General features: G+C 36.5%; 1 protein-coding gene across 5 annotated transcripts in view; it reads right to left on the minus strand.

Annotated features, from left to right (window-relative positions):
• Positions 1 to 460: 460 nt before the first annotated feature.
• The window catches only part of HIPK3 (homeodomain interacting protein kinase 3), a 96042-nt gene continuing 78543 nt past the window's right edge, over positions 461 to 17959 (minus strand). For 3 of the 5 annotated variants that reach the window (XM_033207099.1, XM_033207100.1, XM_033207101.1), the window contains 11 exons: positions 16558 to 16717; positions 15681 to 15804; positions 10040 to 10161; positions 9707 to 9831; positions 9447 to 9608; positions 9232 to 9294; positions 8642 to 8938; positions 8174 to 8314; positions 5642 to 5877; positions 5219 to 5346; positions 461 to 4394 (listed from right to left, as the gene is read on the minus strand). In XM_033207099.1, coding sequence (XP_033062990.1) covers positions 3918 to 4394; positions 5219 to 5346; positions 5642 to 5877; positions 8174 to 8314; positions 8642 to 8938; positions 9232 to 9294; positions 9447 to 9608; positions 9707 to 9831; positions 10040 to 10161; positions 15681 to 15804; positions 16558 to 16717 — 2035 coding nt within the window. In that variant the 3' untranslated portion in view covers positions 461 to 3917. The remainder of the gene's footprint in view (positions 4395 to 5218; positions 5347 to 5641; positions 5878 to 8173; positions 8315 to 8641; positions 8939 to 9231; positions 9295 to 9446; positions 9609 to 9706; positions 9832 to 10039; positions 10162 to 15680; positions 15805 to 16557; positions 16718 to 17959) is intronic. The other 2 variants (XM_033207102.1, XM_033207103.1) reach the window with 1 other exon arrangement.

The raw sequence follows: 17959 nt of genomic DNA on the forward strand, positions 1-17959 counted from the left end.
CTTTTGAAGTCACGTTTTAAATATTAAAGATTCATGTGAATTCCCTATTCTTCATCCACGCATATTGGGCAGAAATTATTTCTCTCAAAAACTATTTGCGGAAACTTAATATTGAAGGAAAATGGGTCAGGGTCATCCTATGGTTGCAGGTACTCTGGGCACACTGCCTCAGACTTCGGTTTTAAAAGAATAGATATAAAGTAGATTAGTTATGGTTAGATATCCCGGTGTGCATCACACTCAGATTCCAACTCATGGGCAATGTGACTTTGTGCAAGTTCCCTAAACATTCTGCAGCTATGCCCTCATTTGTATGACAAAGATAATAATACCTATCTCACCAGGTGGCTTTGAGAGTTAAATAAGATGATGTCAGTTATTAATAGATACTCAATATTGTTAACCTCTCCCTTCCCTACCCTGTAAGGAGTATTGGGGTGGAAAAAAAGTCAACAAGCTGTTTGCTGCAATATATATATTTTAATTCAAAGTGAATCGACAGTAATACACCATAAATTCTTATTTTGACACTCACCAAAATAGTCACCTGGAAAACCCGCTTTTTGTGACAAAGTACAGAAGGCTTGGTCACATTTAAATCACTGAGAACTAGAGAGAAATACTATCGCAAACCGTAATAGACATTACATCCATAAAATTTTCCCAGTCCTTATTGTAATATTGCACAGTGCAATTGCTACATGGCAAACTAGTGTAGCATAGGAGTAAAAGCAAAAACAAGTAAACCAAAGAAAGAAAGCCACAAGTCTAAAATTGTTAAACAATTAACAGTTCAAACTTAGTAATCAAATCTGTATCACTGGATTCATTAAAACAAATCTTCCTACACCTTGCAGTGTATGATTTAACTTTTACTTAACACAGTCCAAGTTTAAAATTAGCAGATTTTTAAAACGAAAATGTTTTGCTAATACAGTAACATATTTAATTAAACACCCTGGAGGGAAAAAACAACTAAATATCAGGATATTTGATTTAAAAAACGCTTTGCAAATTAAAATAGTATGCAAATATGCAACTTGGAAATCATGCAGTGTTTTATTTAAGAAAGCATTAAAACCGAAGAAAACTGGTCAAAATGGTTTTTAAAAGGTATAAATCCAGATTACTTTGTCAATATGCTAAATTAAGAATTTAGCAGAATTTTGAAATTTATTCTAAAATACATTAAAATGCCCATGATTGCAATTTAAAGAGCAGTGTAGTTAACTGGGATATACCTTTATCAAACTTTAATACTGTATTATGACAATGTTGAAGTTTACCATTTATGTCAATTTAACAAGACTGCTTTAAGTCTTGGAAATTAAAGACAAAGAATACAACATTTCAGGGTAGTAAATATGGCCCTAAACAAAAAGAAAACTGTCGGTTTTGTACCTGTTGTGATACAATCAATCCTTTGCACTTGGTGTTTCTGACACAATGTGTTGCCAGCATTGATTCTTTCCTAAGAAGTGAGCAGATCCTAATCATCTGCTGGAACATATAAATAAAATCAGAAGGCTGTGGAGGGCAGCAAATTTACTTAAATAGTGACTCCATAAATGTGTCATCTGTAAATAATCTTTTAAATTAATCTTAGGCTACTTCTTTTTAAACATGTATTTTTATATATATATATATATATATTTCTATTTGTATAAAATGCATAGAATTACTAAAAACACTGAAACTTGTGGGGAAAATTAAGTCCTTCATTTTCAGTGTGACTAAAAATGTACTGCTGGTTTTTACTTTATGATCTAATACTGTAATTTTTAAAATCAATTTCAGGCACATTTATTTCATTGATGATTATTAAATAAAACACTGCTTGTGTCAATGGAGTAAAGAAAACTTATCCATTATTAGCTTATTGTGAATGCTGTACTAGAGCTGTATTAGTGGTATACAATTCATTTATCAAAGAAACTCTGTAAATCCAAAACATCTAGAGCTTTACACTCAAATGCTTTGTACTGTTTATTCCAGTAAATGCTGTAAGATTATATTCCAGATTTTTAAGGAAAAAAAGTTAAGTCAAGCCTGCAAGATACAGCTTTCTCAAGTGTCTACAATGCCAGTATGAAAATAAAAAATTAAGTTACATTGATACATCCAAGTTTTTTTAATATGCAGTGATGAGCACAAACATTAATAGAGATAAAATACTGATGCAAATAACACACCCCAAAATAACAAATGCAATTATTTTCCACCATTTACAATACAGTAGTTACAATGACACTCCAAACAGAAAAGCAAAGTAAAAAATCAAAACCCCAATTTCTATTCATGTAATTAGACTTATACAGAAATTAGAAGGCTAAATAACAACTAGTTAATCACCTAATTTCACAGCTATCTGAAGTGGCAATCGTTATATAGCAGCTTATCTATGATACATTCAAGATAAATGATACAATTTATTACTTGCCTGTAAGCTAAAACACAGCCTCACTTTAATACCTTTCCTTAAATTCCACCTCTACACTACAATATACTTGAGGTCTATGCAAAAAGTAGCTACCTTTATATAGGAAATGGATGATTAGATTAAGTCTTTGGTGCTGTAAAAGCAACTTCATTTAAACAGACATAACCACTACCATCACCACCACCCAAAAAAGAAAAAAGGGGGGCGGGGGGAACTCAACACACTTCCTAGGAAGAAAAAAAGCATGTAATTTCTGTCCCTGACGGAATGTATTAAATAAGCAAACATCACCAACAAGCAAAACAAGTACTGCAATGTAAAAATATTTAAAAAAAAAAAAAACCCTCTCACATGCATAAATCAAAAATTGCACACAAAGAACTCACATCTTTTCAAGCTTCAATAATAAAAGTTCTGCTACTATTTATTAAATACTGCATGGTTTGCCCAAGCTAAGATAAAACCACATCATGAATCAATGAGCATTTTGCATTTTATTATCTACCCAAAGTCATGCCTACTGTACCTCTAAACATTTTATTAAGTCCAATTATACAGCAAACACTCTCAAAATAAACTTAGATTGTATTGCAGTTTCACTTAATAGTATATAAAATGCTGTGCTGTGACAGTTATCAAATATCCATTAGATACTGAATCAATTTTTCTTAAGCACTACTAACTGCTTGCTTTTCTTGAAGCTAGATCATTCTCAAAAATCAGACAGCAGAATTCAGCTATAGCAAACATGCTGCCCTCTTAATAAGGAAAAAAACAGCTACTACCTGAAATCATACCACACAAAACCAAAAATGAACATTACGCTATCAAAAGGAAACTAAAGAGTAGGTCTGAATTTTAAGTGCTGCAGTCCTCAACATTTATATATAGGTAATAACATTAACAACCTCAAATATTTAAGGCACTATGTGTGGGAACGGTTTACAATGCAGCTGAGATTATTAGAACAACATTTAAGAGCAAAGTCTAGGCAACATTTTGCCCATGCAAAAGACACATGCAAATGTAAAGAACAATAGCTCAATTTCTTAGGTAAGTGACCCAACATTTATACACTAAGACACGGATAATACAATTCACTTGTATGCTGTAATTCTGACATGTGTGCATCTGTTGCTCTAAGTCTGTACACAGAATGGCTTCCCAAATGTGGACGTGTCTTGCACTAGTTAGAAGGCAATTTATAAAAAATAGCAGGAGCAAAACTGGACTTCTGCTCCCATAAGTCACCTGTCTAGATTACTACATAAGAAGATAACATGACCAAAGACAAGTTATACCAAATGTGCAAAACACATCAAAAGTGAGTTTTTAAAGCTCAAAGTTGTTTAAATTGCACCCAAGTCTACATGATTCAAAAATAATTTTCTTGTGCCATGGCTAATATTTATTAAATACCATGTTTTTATTTTTAATCAAATGTTTGTATCATTGAGCTTCCCCAATATACTGTTTTTCACATATATGGATACTGGCTGAGTTTTGTTGGACTCAGTGGAAATCCAGTATATGCAGGTGATGCTGTAATGTAAGAATGTGGTGGGAAGATTGGTTTGTACTGAGTCTGATGAATGGTTGGGGATGGTAACAGACGGGGATTTAAGCCCACTGGGACTTGGTGAACTATGCCACTGGGATGGGAGATATTATAAGTTGGATGCTGTAACATAGGTCTTGAGGTACATGGAGAGGCTAAGAGGTGGGCCACTGGTGCAGCACTACTGAGGGTGGCTGATGATGGGTATGGAAGTAGAGTAGGCTGTCCTCCGAGGTGTGTATTTCCAGCCAGGTGGGCATGCACTGCTGTGTGATTGGGACTTCCATGAGAAAGAGTGAATGGATTACTGGTAACACTAGTAGGGATATAAGCTTGCTGTCTTCGATGCCCAAAGTTTCCATTCCACTCTTGATGCCCAGATCCAAAGTGCTGAACCTATCCATAAAGAAAAAAAAAAAAAAAAAGACTGAATAACATATTTTTAAAGATAAAAGGAAAGATACGGAAATTACAATATACCCTTTGTGATTGATAACTCATAGTGGATCTCTCAGAACTAACTTATACTAAGAATAACTAGAGGAGAGAAAAATACCAATTCCATATATATTAGTATTAACATTTTAGTATTTATTACTACATATTATTATATTATAAACACCGCTATTAGTGCTGCTAGTACTACCTTTTACTACCCCCATCACTACTAACAGCTACCATTTGTGGAGCACTTATTATATGTAAAGCTAACATTTACATACACAATATTATTTACTTCTGAAACAACCCATGATATAATTACTATTCCCATTAACTGTGCTCCAAATCAAACTTGTTGAAGAGACCCGGCCAAGGTAATATATATATAGTACATGGCAAAACCAAGATTTGAATCCCCGTCCAACTCCAGTATCTGTGATCTTTTCTTTTCCCAACTGAAACACAACTGCCAAATATAGCGTTGAATAAGATGGAAAGTATTCAGGAAGGTTAATGATGTTCTGAGATAACAGACACACTCTGTTAATATTACCTAAGAGAACCTAAGGACTTAATCTTTCTGAAGGAGGCTACAAGTTCTATGGATAATTTGCTTAATTATCCTATTATTAAGCCAGTTACTCTTTAGCCCCTTGCGATAACAAGAAGGGAAAAATTCATTAAGACTACATACAGTTTCAGAAGCTTTCTCCTCCGTGTGAAAAACAACTGCTAAATTTGAATCCCAAAGACTCCTACAAATCCACAAATGAACATACCTGACTAAAGTTCAAATGCTGCTGCTGGAATGCTGATGTCAATTTTTGCTGACGAGTACCCACTGTGGAAGGCTGGTTTAATCTTCCAGGGGCAGATCGTCCTTTTATTAATGGCTGGCATATAGAATCTGGTGACGAATAAAATATTGAAGCGTTTATGCTTTTTCCTTTTCAAATAAAAAATTAGCAAAATCTTCAGATATTTCATACAATAGTGATTTGAGAGCCTTAAAATTAAATAAAATGAAAGGAGAGGTCGTGGTTTCCAAGCACTGGATAATATTAGAAGATATCCTCTGTATATAATACATAAGGCAGGATCAAGTCAAAATTTGAGATGACTTTTGGCAACTCCATTCTCAGATGTTCTAAATTAAGACTGTATTTAAAGGACAACCGGAGAAATGGGAGGACTCAACTTACCTGTGTTTGCCATATGCTCATCGGCATTTAAGCCATTTTCTAGTGCCACTGGTGGCACCACAACAGAACAGACAGCTGGCTTGGTTTCTGTGTCGGCAGAGGATAACAGTTCTGTGTTTTCACGAGTGTCCTCCACAAAAGTGCTCTCTGCAAATGGACTATCATGCCCGGAAGAGTCGGATGTCGGAGAGCCATCCACCGTATCACAACCACTTTCTTGCTCTTCATCTGACATACTACAAAAAGAAAGCATTTTTATGGGTGATTTTTTTTCCAACATTAAATCTAATGTTAAGTAATATTCAGGCTCCAGTGAACTGACGAGAATGTTATTCAGTTATTTTATATACAATTACAGCTTTTTTCTTGTCCAATAGCACTTTTTCAAAAAATTTCTAGACCCTTAAATTAATTCTCTGTTCCAACTGCTAAACCTAATTCTGTTCCATTTCAGGAATATCATTTTGGCATTTTTTTCTCTTCTTTCCCTTCCTATTTGATCCTTAGTATCAGCTCATAAAATTCCTCTTTATGAATTCCAGATAATTTCATCAAGACATGACAAAAGAGGCACTGTTCTGGATAATTTAAATGAAATGTACAAGCATACATGCATGTGACTTGGATATTTCAAATTAAATTCTAACATCAGGATATGTGCCTCTTCTGGTAATTTAGGTCCTTGTACCTAACCAGTTATCTGAAAGGTATCCCCACACCTCTAAAGGCCTAGACAGAGCCCCATATTTCTCATCTCTTCCTGACACTCTTGGGCCCTGACAATCTCTCTCTCCTTGGGATTTCTACAGCATTTATTGTCTGTTTCAACCACCCGTTGCATACTTAGTTATGAATTTGAAGCATCTCTTTTTATACATATTTTTATTTATATATCTTATATGTATATTTTACATAATTTACATGTGTATGTATAGTTACGTACATTATCAATATTCAAACCACATTATAAGCAACTTTTAAGAAGACATATTAAAATTTCTTTATATTTTCCATAAAGCTGTGGCTATAAGTATACAATATCATATTTCTGACTAAGGAAAAGAAGAAGACATGTAAAATTAAAACTTAAAATTTTCCAAATGTTTGTTGCCACTAAAATAAAATTTTATTTCTTTCTTTCCTTCTCCTCCTTCCTTCCTAAGAGACAGGGTCTCACTGTGTTGCCCAGGCTATAGTGCAGTAGTGTGATCATAGCTCACTGCAGCCTCAAATTACAGGGCTCAAATAATCCTCCCACCTCAGCCTCCTGAGTAGCTAGCACTACAGGCAAGTGCCACCACATCCAGCTATTATTTTTTTTTATTTTTGGTAAAGGTGGGGTCTCACTACGTTGTCCAGGTTGGTCTCAAACTCTTGGCCTCAAGTGATCCTCCTGCCTTGGCCTCCCAAAGTGCTGAGATTACAAGTGTTGGCCACTGTGCCTTCTAGACTGTGGCTTATCTCTTAATATGTGAGTAAATCATTCTGCTTAGGACAAGCTTACTATTTTAGCTGGCCAAAGGACGGGTAAGCCAGGTTAATGTGGATAAAACCATACAAATCCATCACCAATGCGAGAAAAAAATCATAGTGGATGTTCTGTAGACAGTGGGCCAGTGAGTATTTCATTATGCAAAACACTCCTTTTTAATTTTGCTAAAGTATATGTTTTTCTTCCAAATTTAAGTTACAATAGTAGTCTGTGGGGCTGAAATTAAGAATGTGGCTTTTTCATCCTTTCAAAAATAGATTTGGCCAGATGTGGTGGCTCACGCCTGTAATCCTAGCACTTTGGGAGGCTGAGGCAGGCGGATCACCTGAGGTAAGGAGTTCAAGACCAACCTGGCCTGGTGAAACCCCCTCTCTACTAAAAATACAAAAAAATTAGCTGGGTATGGTGGCGGGTGCCTGTAATTCCAGCTACATGGGAGGATGAGGCAGGAGAATCACTTGAACCTGGAGAGGTGGAGGCTGCAGTGAGCCGAGATCACGCCCTTGCACTCCAGCCTGGGTGACAGAGACACACTTCATCTCCTCCCACCCACCCCGCCTCCGCCAGCAAAAAAAGATTATTTAGTTGGGTATGGTGGCTCACGCCTGTCATCCCAGCACTTTGGGAGGCCAAGGTGGGAGCACTGGTTGAGCCCAGGAGTTCAAGACCAGCCTGGGCAACAGGGCAAGATCCCATCTCTACAAAAAAAACTTAAAAGATTAGCTGGGCATCGCTGTGCGCACCTGTGGTCCCAGCTACTCAAGAGGCTAAGGCGAGAGAATTCCTTGAGCCTGGGAGGCAGAGGTTGCTGTGAGCCGAGATCATGCTACTGCACTCCAGCCTGGGTAACAGAGCAAGACCCTGTCTCAAAAACAAACAAACAAATCTGTGTTTAGAAAAACTGATCTAGTTCAAAAATTGTGTTCAAGATAGAAGTCACTGTGGTAAATTGGCAGGTACTTATTAATTTAACAGAAAGAAATCGTAGGCTTTTTAGTAGACTTACTATTTATTATACACTACTATTGAGATTATTTTACCTATTCGGTCTCTTGCAGGGGGATGGGCTGGACTGCCCTGAGGAGCTGGTACTCAGAGTACTATCAGGACTACTTAATGAACACATCCGATCAATATTCAAAGTGCTCTGGCAAGCTTCACAATCTAGACTACCTTTACATCTAGTGGAAGAGAAAAGGGGAAAACGTGAGTCAAATACGAGAAGATACTCTCCAAATAGTCAAAATTTGTATTCTTTAATTAAGGATATGAAACTGTTAAGAATGACCTACATGGACAAGAAGTAAAGCTTACAAATACAGGGAAAATGCTATAATGACGGTGCTAAATACTATTTAGAAAGTTCCCTGTCTAGAACTGGGTTATCTAATTTAAAGGTTTTACTCCAAAGGACATTGACAAACAAGGAATAAGTCACAGAAAGTTGTTTTTCGACACACCAAAAGATGCCACCTATATCCTTTGAGGATGCAGCATTTGGCACTTACTCTCTGAGTGAATGTCTCTGCGAAGTCTCTTCCTCATCAGTGTCACTGCTAATAGTGATGACACTCACTGCAGGACTCGGGGAGTCGGCAATAATGATGGTTTGTCGCTGTTTGTCTGAAACTGATGAATCAGAGTCCTGTCTGATAGATGTTTCACAGCAATTTCTTGCCTCTCCTTCTGAGTTCTGATTGTCCTGTGTTTCTATACAACTTACTTCCTCGACATCTTTCCCATTAATTATCTTTGGAGAAATAAATGCTGAATGTGGGATATTGGTATTCTGTAATGAATTACTCCTGCAACCAAAGGAATAATTTATAATTTCTATAATCAAAATATGTATAATCAGTTGTCCAAGGTATCTTGTTAAACCAAAAAATGCAAATCTTCACTTGTTCAAGTTCATGAATATAACACACCAACAGATCTCGAGTTCTGATGAAATATAAAATAGCTCTAGAAATATCCATGTAGATTGTATTTACATACATTTAAATAGTCACTTTTTGGTAAGTGTGCTATCTGAATGTCCACAATTGCTACATTACAGGTAGATAATAAATCAAAAGAGCAATAAAGACAATCTTACCAACTGAAAGCATTTATTTCCTCTCTTCCTGGCTCCCATTCCATTAGTTTTACCAAAATACCTCTGAGAAATTGAGAAGGGAGCTGGCTTAGTGTTTGTAATAAAGGTATAAAAGAGGTCATTTTGAATACAACGGAGTGACCCTTTAGTGTACATGCAAAATTCATTTTAAAGATTCTCAAAATGCAGAGGAAAGTTAAAGCACCAATACCAACCTGTTCTGGCACTGTTTATTTTTCTTAGTAGTGGCAGGTTGAGGCCAGACAACATGTGCAATCCCCACACTAACTGGCTGAGGGGCAGATAAAGTTATCTGATTGGTCAGAAGAGGCTGCGGCATCACTGAGTTATAATGATTGCTGCATGAAATCATCTTCCTAGGGAGAAGTTCAGAACAATGTTTTTAATCAAGACCTTTCTTTAATCAAGATCTAGTCTGCAAACTATTCACAAAGTACTTTTGTTTTCAGCTTACCCCCAGTCTCCAAGCCTGTGTGAACCAGCCACACTCTCAGAAGTTAGTGTAGTAGTAGCAGGAGCCAGGGGTGTCACCTGTTGCCAGGCAGGCACCAGCATCTGCTGTGTTCTACCAGACCACGTCTGCTTGCAGCAAAGGAAAACAATAGAAAATAACAAGTTATAAGTAACTTTACCATATCCTAAACTCAAAACTATCTAAAGTAACAGCTAACAATTATAAACATTAAAGTCCATAGCCTACAAAATGGATTAAATCCCTATCCAGGTCATTTTCATTATTTCCCAACAGCACAAGCTGATACATGGCAAGGAATGAATTATTACCAACCTGAGAAAGAACTCCTGGTCGGATCTGTAGTGGCTGCACAGCTGGGGCCTGAGTTACAAGTGGAACTGTATTATCTACCCTTATTGAATAACTAGTAGGTTTACCATGTGTTGCAGGAATACCTGTGAAACAGAATAGTTATCAAATAAAAGAAAAAATCTTCCTCTTATTTAACTTATACAATTACTTTAAATATCAAGAATTGCTTAAATTCTGACAGATTTTTTTTTTTTTTTAAGACAGGGCCTTGCTCTGTTGCCCAGACTGGGGCACAGTGGCATGATCCATACTGTGGCCTCAATCTCCTGGACTTGTGGATCCTCCCACCTCAACCTGAGTAGCTGGGACCACAGGCATATACCACCATGCCCAGTTCATCTCTTTAATTTCTGGTAGAGACAGGGTCTATGTTGCCCAGGCTGGTCTTGCACTCCTGGGCTCAAGAGATCCTCCTACCTCAGCCTCTCAAATTTCTGGTATCACATGCATGAGCCGCCACACCCAGCCTTGATTGTGGGGTTACAAGGCCATTCTCTGCATAAAATTTTCATAACACTAACTGAGCAATCCATTAGGAAAATGACGTACTTCTTGTCTATCTTGTGATATACATCATTCCAAAAATTATTATAAAGCTCCCCTTTCTGTTTCAAAATGCATACTACAAAGTTGAACCATTTAATTTTCTTGAAACTTCTTATCTCCAAAGTTTGCTATCGAAGCTTTATTTTCCTTTTTAAATAGTTCAGTCACCATGATAAAGAACATGGAAAGAAGAATCTGGTTTAGTATGCTGACAACCTAGCAGGTAAAGGTTCTTCTTTTCAAACAAACTTTTAGCTATGCTTAGTATCTTCTTCTTTAAAACTGTGATAGAAGCTTATGCTCTTGTCACCAAAACAGAAATACATCACAACTTCATAATTTAATGGACATAATGGTTCACATAATGGATGAAAACTCAGGGATGGCACACTCATTTCAACCTCCAAAGGAAAGGCAAAACTAACCTATTTACCTAATTTGATGATAAAACTAAGGTTTCCCCAATGTGGCTTAATTGACTAGTATTCTTAGGAGAGAGCTGCTGGAACTCCAGAACAAACATGTTACCATTTTGCTTGCCAACTAGGAAAATTAGAAAGCAGGATTACCAGACATGTTAATCCTGTTAATGTTACTATAATGTTAATATAGCTGTTTGACTCACTGCAAAGCACCTTGCAAATATTAAGTCTTATGATACTGAACTCTGGGACAGCAAAGTGGTATCACATTCCAACTTAAAGTTTTGACAAGATTTTAGGGGCATCCCCAAAGATCAGAAATTACATTAATGAAAATAATTTGACCACTTCATAATTCCACTTTATTGTAGCAGTTACTTTCAACATGGGCTTGAGATTATTTAAATATAATATAATCAATTTGGGGATAAATGTGATGTTGAGTCTTTCTCTTCAGGCATAAGAGGAAAATACTACAATTGTTTTCTTTCTCTATTGTAAAACAACCTCAAATTTTCTATTTCACAGATGTAAGTGTTAATCCTAAAGAGAATGTCCATTTTAACCTGTTTATTTTCTTCACTGAGACTATTATCTTACTACCAGGTTATTCTACTCTCTGTGCTCCACCTAAAGAGCCAGGTATGAGTCAAGTTTAATAAACATCTTCTTACTTCTGCTAAAAAGCCTGTCTTGATCATCCAGTTCTCCAAGACATGGAATATCAGCACACCCAGGCAGTGTAGATATATTGCAATATATAGACAATCTCTTCAAGAAAAAAAAAAAAAACTCTTCACTTTGACAAGGATGAACAGACAGAGCAAATTTCCGAATCTCAACAAAAATCTCATTGCCTGTAAATTCTCTCCACAAGCAATGCCTTAAGATGAGAAGAATTCTCCTATATACTCTCTCCACAGGAGATCTAATTTTTGATCAAATTCAATAGTGGGATAAGATCTCAATTTTTGTATAGTTATTAGGTTAGCTGAAACTTTATCTTTGATTATATTTGCTTTAATACTTGGAGAATAAGGCATAAAAAGCTTATGAATATTATTTTAGTGTAACAGAAAAGAATTTTGCTGGAATGTATTTTACTCTAATATTGTCATCTAGAGGGGATGAATACCTAACTTTTCAGGTCACTAAATAATTTTAAAAGCTTGTTTAATAAATAAAACATTCAGATATATTAAATAAAAGCTTAGCTGATTTTTAAAAACAAGCTTACTTTTTAAAATAAGCACAGTCTTACGGATATAGTATTTATATGCCTATACCTACATATTATAATATCTAAAATATATTAAATGCATTACCTAAACATGATAGCGTCAAAGTAAAATTTTTAAGTCAAAAGGATAAAGTTTATTTTAAAATATAAACCACCATGGTACCATAATTACTATCCCCAATAGTTGCCCAATAATTATTTTAAAATGTTTCTTGTAAATGCAATGGCACATTCTGAAGGGAAGGGATAAATGAAGGGGAGGGGCAAGAAGCCCAATGTTGAAATTTTCTACATTACAATTTCTACATAACATCTACCTGTCCGATACTAAGACTGATTAGAGGGAGTGCTTTCATTTCTAAGGCAGACACTCTACTAAGATGAGAAACAACATATTTATAGAGCCTGCCTGGCCTGTTGCTGCAACTGCACCTGTTATATAAGCTAAAACATATTGTGCTTCTTCTCACTAGTAATTCTAATACAAAAGTGCTGTTCATGGCATTTAGAGGGTTAATGAGTCTGTGATAGTAATTCTTTTCTTTCGATTATCCCATATTATAAACCAGTGATATAGTTGTTACTTTATGTACAAAAAGGTTTCTAACTTTTCATCAATTATAAGCCATATAAAAAGACAAAAGATTTTTCTAACCTCATTGAAATGTTTTAAGAATGATGCTCAATGCTGTTTAGAAACGTATCTCAGAAGTCTCTTAAGTTTTTGCCACAGAAGCTAGGTTCTCAAAAAAAACCTGCTATTCCAAATCTTCGTGAAATATACCACAGTATAAGTGGTGACCCTAAAACTGATTTTGGTACCTGGGAGGGATTACTAGAACCAAAGAACCTATTTGTTAGTGTAGATTATAAATTTAAGTGAAAATGCATTTGTCAAGATAACACAAGTGATAAGTGACTAAAAAACATATTTTTAAAAAGCACCAATCTTCCATGCTGAAGTATTTGGAAGTAGTGTCATAAAATCTACCATTTAATTTCAAATAGTACACATATGTGCACTACATAAGCAGGTAGGTAGATTGATAATGCAAATATGGTAAAACATTAACACCTGTTGAATCTAGGGTAGAAAACATACTATTCTTTCAATTTTTCTATATGTTTGAAATTCTTATAATAAACACTTGGGGGAAGAAACTGAAAAACACAACAGCATCATATTGTTAGCATCTATTATTGCTAACACTATAATGATGTGGGCATTTTTATTACCAGAAAGTAATAGAAATGTCACTGTTACAGATACTCACAGACCACCACTGTGGCCACTGGGTCACAATTTCACCTTCAGAGTCAACAATGAAAATAAAGCTACCCTGATAGAACAACAGTAACTGAAGATGTGACCTGTTTTCACATCTCTTATTACCAGCAAATCAAGTCAACAAACATATTCTTGGTTCTTTATTTGGTACTGTGGGAAATATTAAAATATTTAAAAAGTTTTAGAGTTGCTTGAATGCTTAAAATTAAAAAATCAGAGGACGGGTGCAGTGGCTAATGACTGTAATCTCAGCACTATGAGAGGCTAAGGCAGGCAGGTCACTTGAGGTTAGGAGTTCGAGACCAACCTGGCCAACATGGTGAAACCCTGTACATACTAAAAATACAAAAATTAGCCAGGCGTGGTGGTGCATACCTGTAGTCCCAGCTACTCAGGAGGCTGAGGCATGAGAATCACCTGCACTCAGCAGGTAGAGGTTGCAGTGAGCCAATATCGTGCTACTGCACTCCAGCTTGGGCAACAGAGCAAGACACTGTCTCAAAAAAAGACACACTCAAAAAAAAAAAAAAATCAAATAATCCTTCAGAATCAAAATATATTAGAGTTGGAAATGGCCAATATATTATCTATTCAGTCTATTTCCTTTTACTAAGGCTGAAATAAATAAACAGGCTAGTCTACAATGATACAGTAAAAAGGAGAAACAGAATTAGATTCCAGGTGTTCTGACTTAGCACCAACTGTTTTCATTTACTCTGTACAATATCACCACTAAGTTGGACATGTTGTTTTAGGGCCCCATCTGTAATTGACCTCTTGCATTAACTAGATGTTAAAGCTTAGCAAGGACAAAATCTCAGGAAAGGACTTAGGAAGTAGGGTTTTAGTCCAGTTATTCCAGTAGTGAGGTTTGATGCTATGATTCTCTAGGAACCATTAAGAGATTTCCTAGTTTAAGAATGTATAGCCAGTCAGGCATGGTGGCTCACACCTGTTATCCCAACACTTGGGAGGCTGAGGCAGGTGGATCACCTGAGGTCAGGAGTTTAAGACCAGCCTGACCAACATGGAAAAACCCAGTCTCTACTAAAAATACAAAATTAGCCAGGCGTGGTGGCACATGCCTGTAACCCCAACTTTCCAGCTCCTCGGGAGGCTGAGGCAGAATTGCTTGAACCCGGGAGACGGAGGTTGCAGGCTGCAGGGAGGCAGAGGTTGCAGGTTGCGGTGAGCCGAGATCGCGCCATTGCACTCCTGCCTGGGCAACAAGAGCGAAACTCCATCTCAAAAAAAAAAAAAGAATGTATAGCCTCTTCAAAGGTATTCTGTCACCCATTGCACTTGAGGATTTAATTGGCTATTTTTATTTAATGAAGGGACATTAATTTAATTGAAATCAATCCATTATTTATTACCTAAGCTATCAATAAAGACTACAGTATTTTGGGACAAAACTCTTTTGACCAAAATTTTAAATAACTGAGCTCTCAGTCACTTTAATGTTTGGTATTGGTAGACAAATGTCTAAAACAGTGATACCCAGCATAGGCCAACTTGTAGCTTCCCAAGTTCAATCACTCCTATTAAGGTATTTTATCATTTTACACTCTACAGGAAATACAATTGTCATATGACCCATTTTGTTAGTGATGACTGTAATGGAGTTCCAGTCAAGAAATGAGTGTCACTGGTCTAAAGGCTTATTGAACAGCTTAAATTTTTTTTTTTTTTTTGAGACAGAGTCTCACTCTGTCACCCAGGCTGGAGCGCAGTGGCACAATCTCAGCTCTCTGCAACCTCCACTTTCCAGCTTCAACCTCCACTTCCCAGCTTCAGCCTCCCAAGTAGCTGGGACCACAGGTGCACACCACCATGCCCAGCTAATTTTTTGTATTTTTAGGAAAGTCGGGGTTTCACCATGTTGGCCAGGCTGGTCTCAAACTCCTGGCCTCAAGTAATCCGCCCGCCTCAGCCTCCCAAAGTGCTGGCGAGAGACACTGTGCTTGGTCTGAACAGCTTAAATCAAATTCAAATGTAGCACTAAATGCAGCAAAAATTATACAACATATTTAATGAATAGATTCCTAAGCTTATTTTAAAATAATGCATGCCTAAATTCAAAGCAAAATTTAAATAAAAGAATACCTTGAATAGCTGGGGGGCAGATAATCAATGTCTGCTGAAAAGCATCACCACAACCAAACTGAGCAGTTCCTGCCTGCAGAGGTATTCCATGGTGCACAACTGAATGAGCAGATGTGGTCAATGCCTGAAACAATTAGCCCATTATACAGAGCACATTAGACAGAGCAGTCTTCTAAATGAAATACACATGCTGTAGAAATAGAATTCAAACACATTTCTTAAGATCATAATTCTACAATTAAAATGTGCCCAGAGCCAGGCGCAGTGGTTCACACCTGTAATCCCAGCACTTTGGGAGGCTGAGGCAGGCAGACCATGAGGTCAGGAGATGGAGACCATCCTGGCTAACACAGTGAAACCCTGTCTCTACTAAAAATACAAAAAATTAGCCAGGCGCGGTGGCAGGTGCCTGTAGTCCCAGCTACTCGGGAGGCTGAGGCAGGAGAATGGCGTGACCCCAGGAGGCGGAGCTTGCAGTGAGCAGAGGTTGCGCCACTGCACTCCAGCCTGAGACACAGCGAGACTCTGTCTCAGGAAAAAAAAAAAAAAAAGTACCCAGAAAATGAGAACAAAAACAAGCTGCCAAAATTAAAATTTAAAAACTGATTCTACTGACCTCTACTTTTGGTAGAGTTATGGCATAGAAGGGCAGATGGAAGATATTTACAGAAAGAAGAGAGGAATGGAAAAAAATGAATTTGAGTGGATATGTTCCAATTGTTACCTCGAAATATTAAGAGATTTGGTAAAACAGATATAGTAAGACCTCACTAGTACTGTACATTCTAACTGACACCAAACTTCTGTATATATCAAAAGTAAAATGAGCAATCATTAAAAAAAAGACCCTAAGTTATTAATTACTACACATTCTTACCTGACTTCTTAATGTTCCAATTTTAGTAAAATTTGCAGTCAGTGTAGCAGTACTGCTTGAAGCAACTGGTCTTAAAAGTGAAGTTTTGTTGTGATTATTTGTGTCACATAAATTTAGGTGGGACTTACAAATATCCATAATATGAAAACAGGACTTTACACTGTAAAAAAAAAAAAGTGAGGGTATTATAGTATTATTCTAAATGCTTAGTTTTAAATTGAGGTACATTGACAAAATAAAAAAATGATTCCTAAAAGAAAAAAATCCTATGATTTGCACTTAATCGCTTCTTTCCAGTAATATTTCTAACAGGAAATCTTACCAGAAAAGATTAAATTTCAGAGCAAGTAAAAGTATATATTCTGCAATATTTTTCTTAAAACAGTAAAACCATAGTAAGCATTTTTGGTTAGTATGCAATAATTTTAAGACCTCCTACACGAAAAATTTTTTCCTAAATTTCTAGATCTCCACACCACTAAATTAACAGTACCAAAGAGTTGCTATCGTGTTACTTTCAAAGTGACTGTATATGAAAAACATTAGGACATTTTAAGTGTTTGAGGGGAAAAATCTAAATGGGTTGTAGAAAAATGTAAATTTTAAGAACAATTCACAATGATAAACGTTGGATTCATTCCTATGCCTTCTTCATTTTGTCTTTTTAAATACTGAAGGAAGCTGTTTTAAGTCACTTAAATTTACTCCCTTCATCTCCCAAAATATGTCTGAGGCTCGAAGAATTTGCAAGATTTGGCCAGGTGCAGTGGTTCACACCTGTAGTCCCAGCACTTTGGGAGGCCAAGGTGGGTAGATCACTTGGCCCAGGAGTTCGAGACCAACCTGGGCGACATGGTGAAACCCTATCTCTACAAAAAATTAGCCAGGCATGGTGGCGCATGCCTGTAATCCCAGCTACTCATGAGGCTGAGGTGGTGAGAGGAGCACTTGAGCCTGTGAGGTGGAGGTTGTAGTGAGCAAAGATTGTGCCACTGCACTCCAGCCTGGGCAACTGACAGAGCAAGACCCTGTCTCCAAAACAAACAAACAAACAAACAAAATACAAAGAATTTGTAATATTACAAGCCTTTGGAATGTTAGTATATATTCTTCCCTACCGACCTATAATCTACTGACCCACGAAAAAGCTCCTTTCCTTCACAATGCAGGAGAAAAAGAGGAAAAAGGAAAGCAAAAGTTGTGGGGAAAAAAATGTAAAATGGAAGTTGTAGGACTCAAAATATGATAGAATCTACAGTCTGGGAAAACTGAAATGTGACCTGAAAGAGAAAACTGTTAGCATTTCCTTTTATATATGCCTGGTTATTAAGATAAGAAAGTTATGTATAATAAAAACAAAACCACTCAGTCTTATTTTTAGTATCGCATTTTGGAGAAGGAA

The sequence above is a fragment of the Trachypithecus francoisi genome, unplaced genomic scaffold (genome assembly GCF_009764315.1).
Source record: "Trachypithecus francoisi isolate TF-2019V2 unplaced genomic scaffold, Tfra_2.0 Lachesis_group8, whole genome shotgun sequence".
NCBI classification, from domain to species: Eukaryota; Metazoa; Chordata; class Mammalia; order Primates; family Cercopithecidae; genus Trachypithecus; species Trachypithecus francoisi.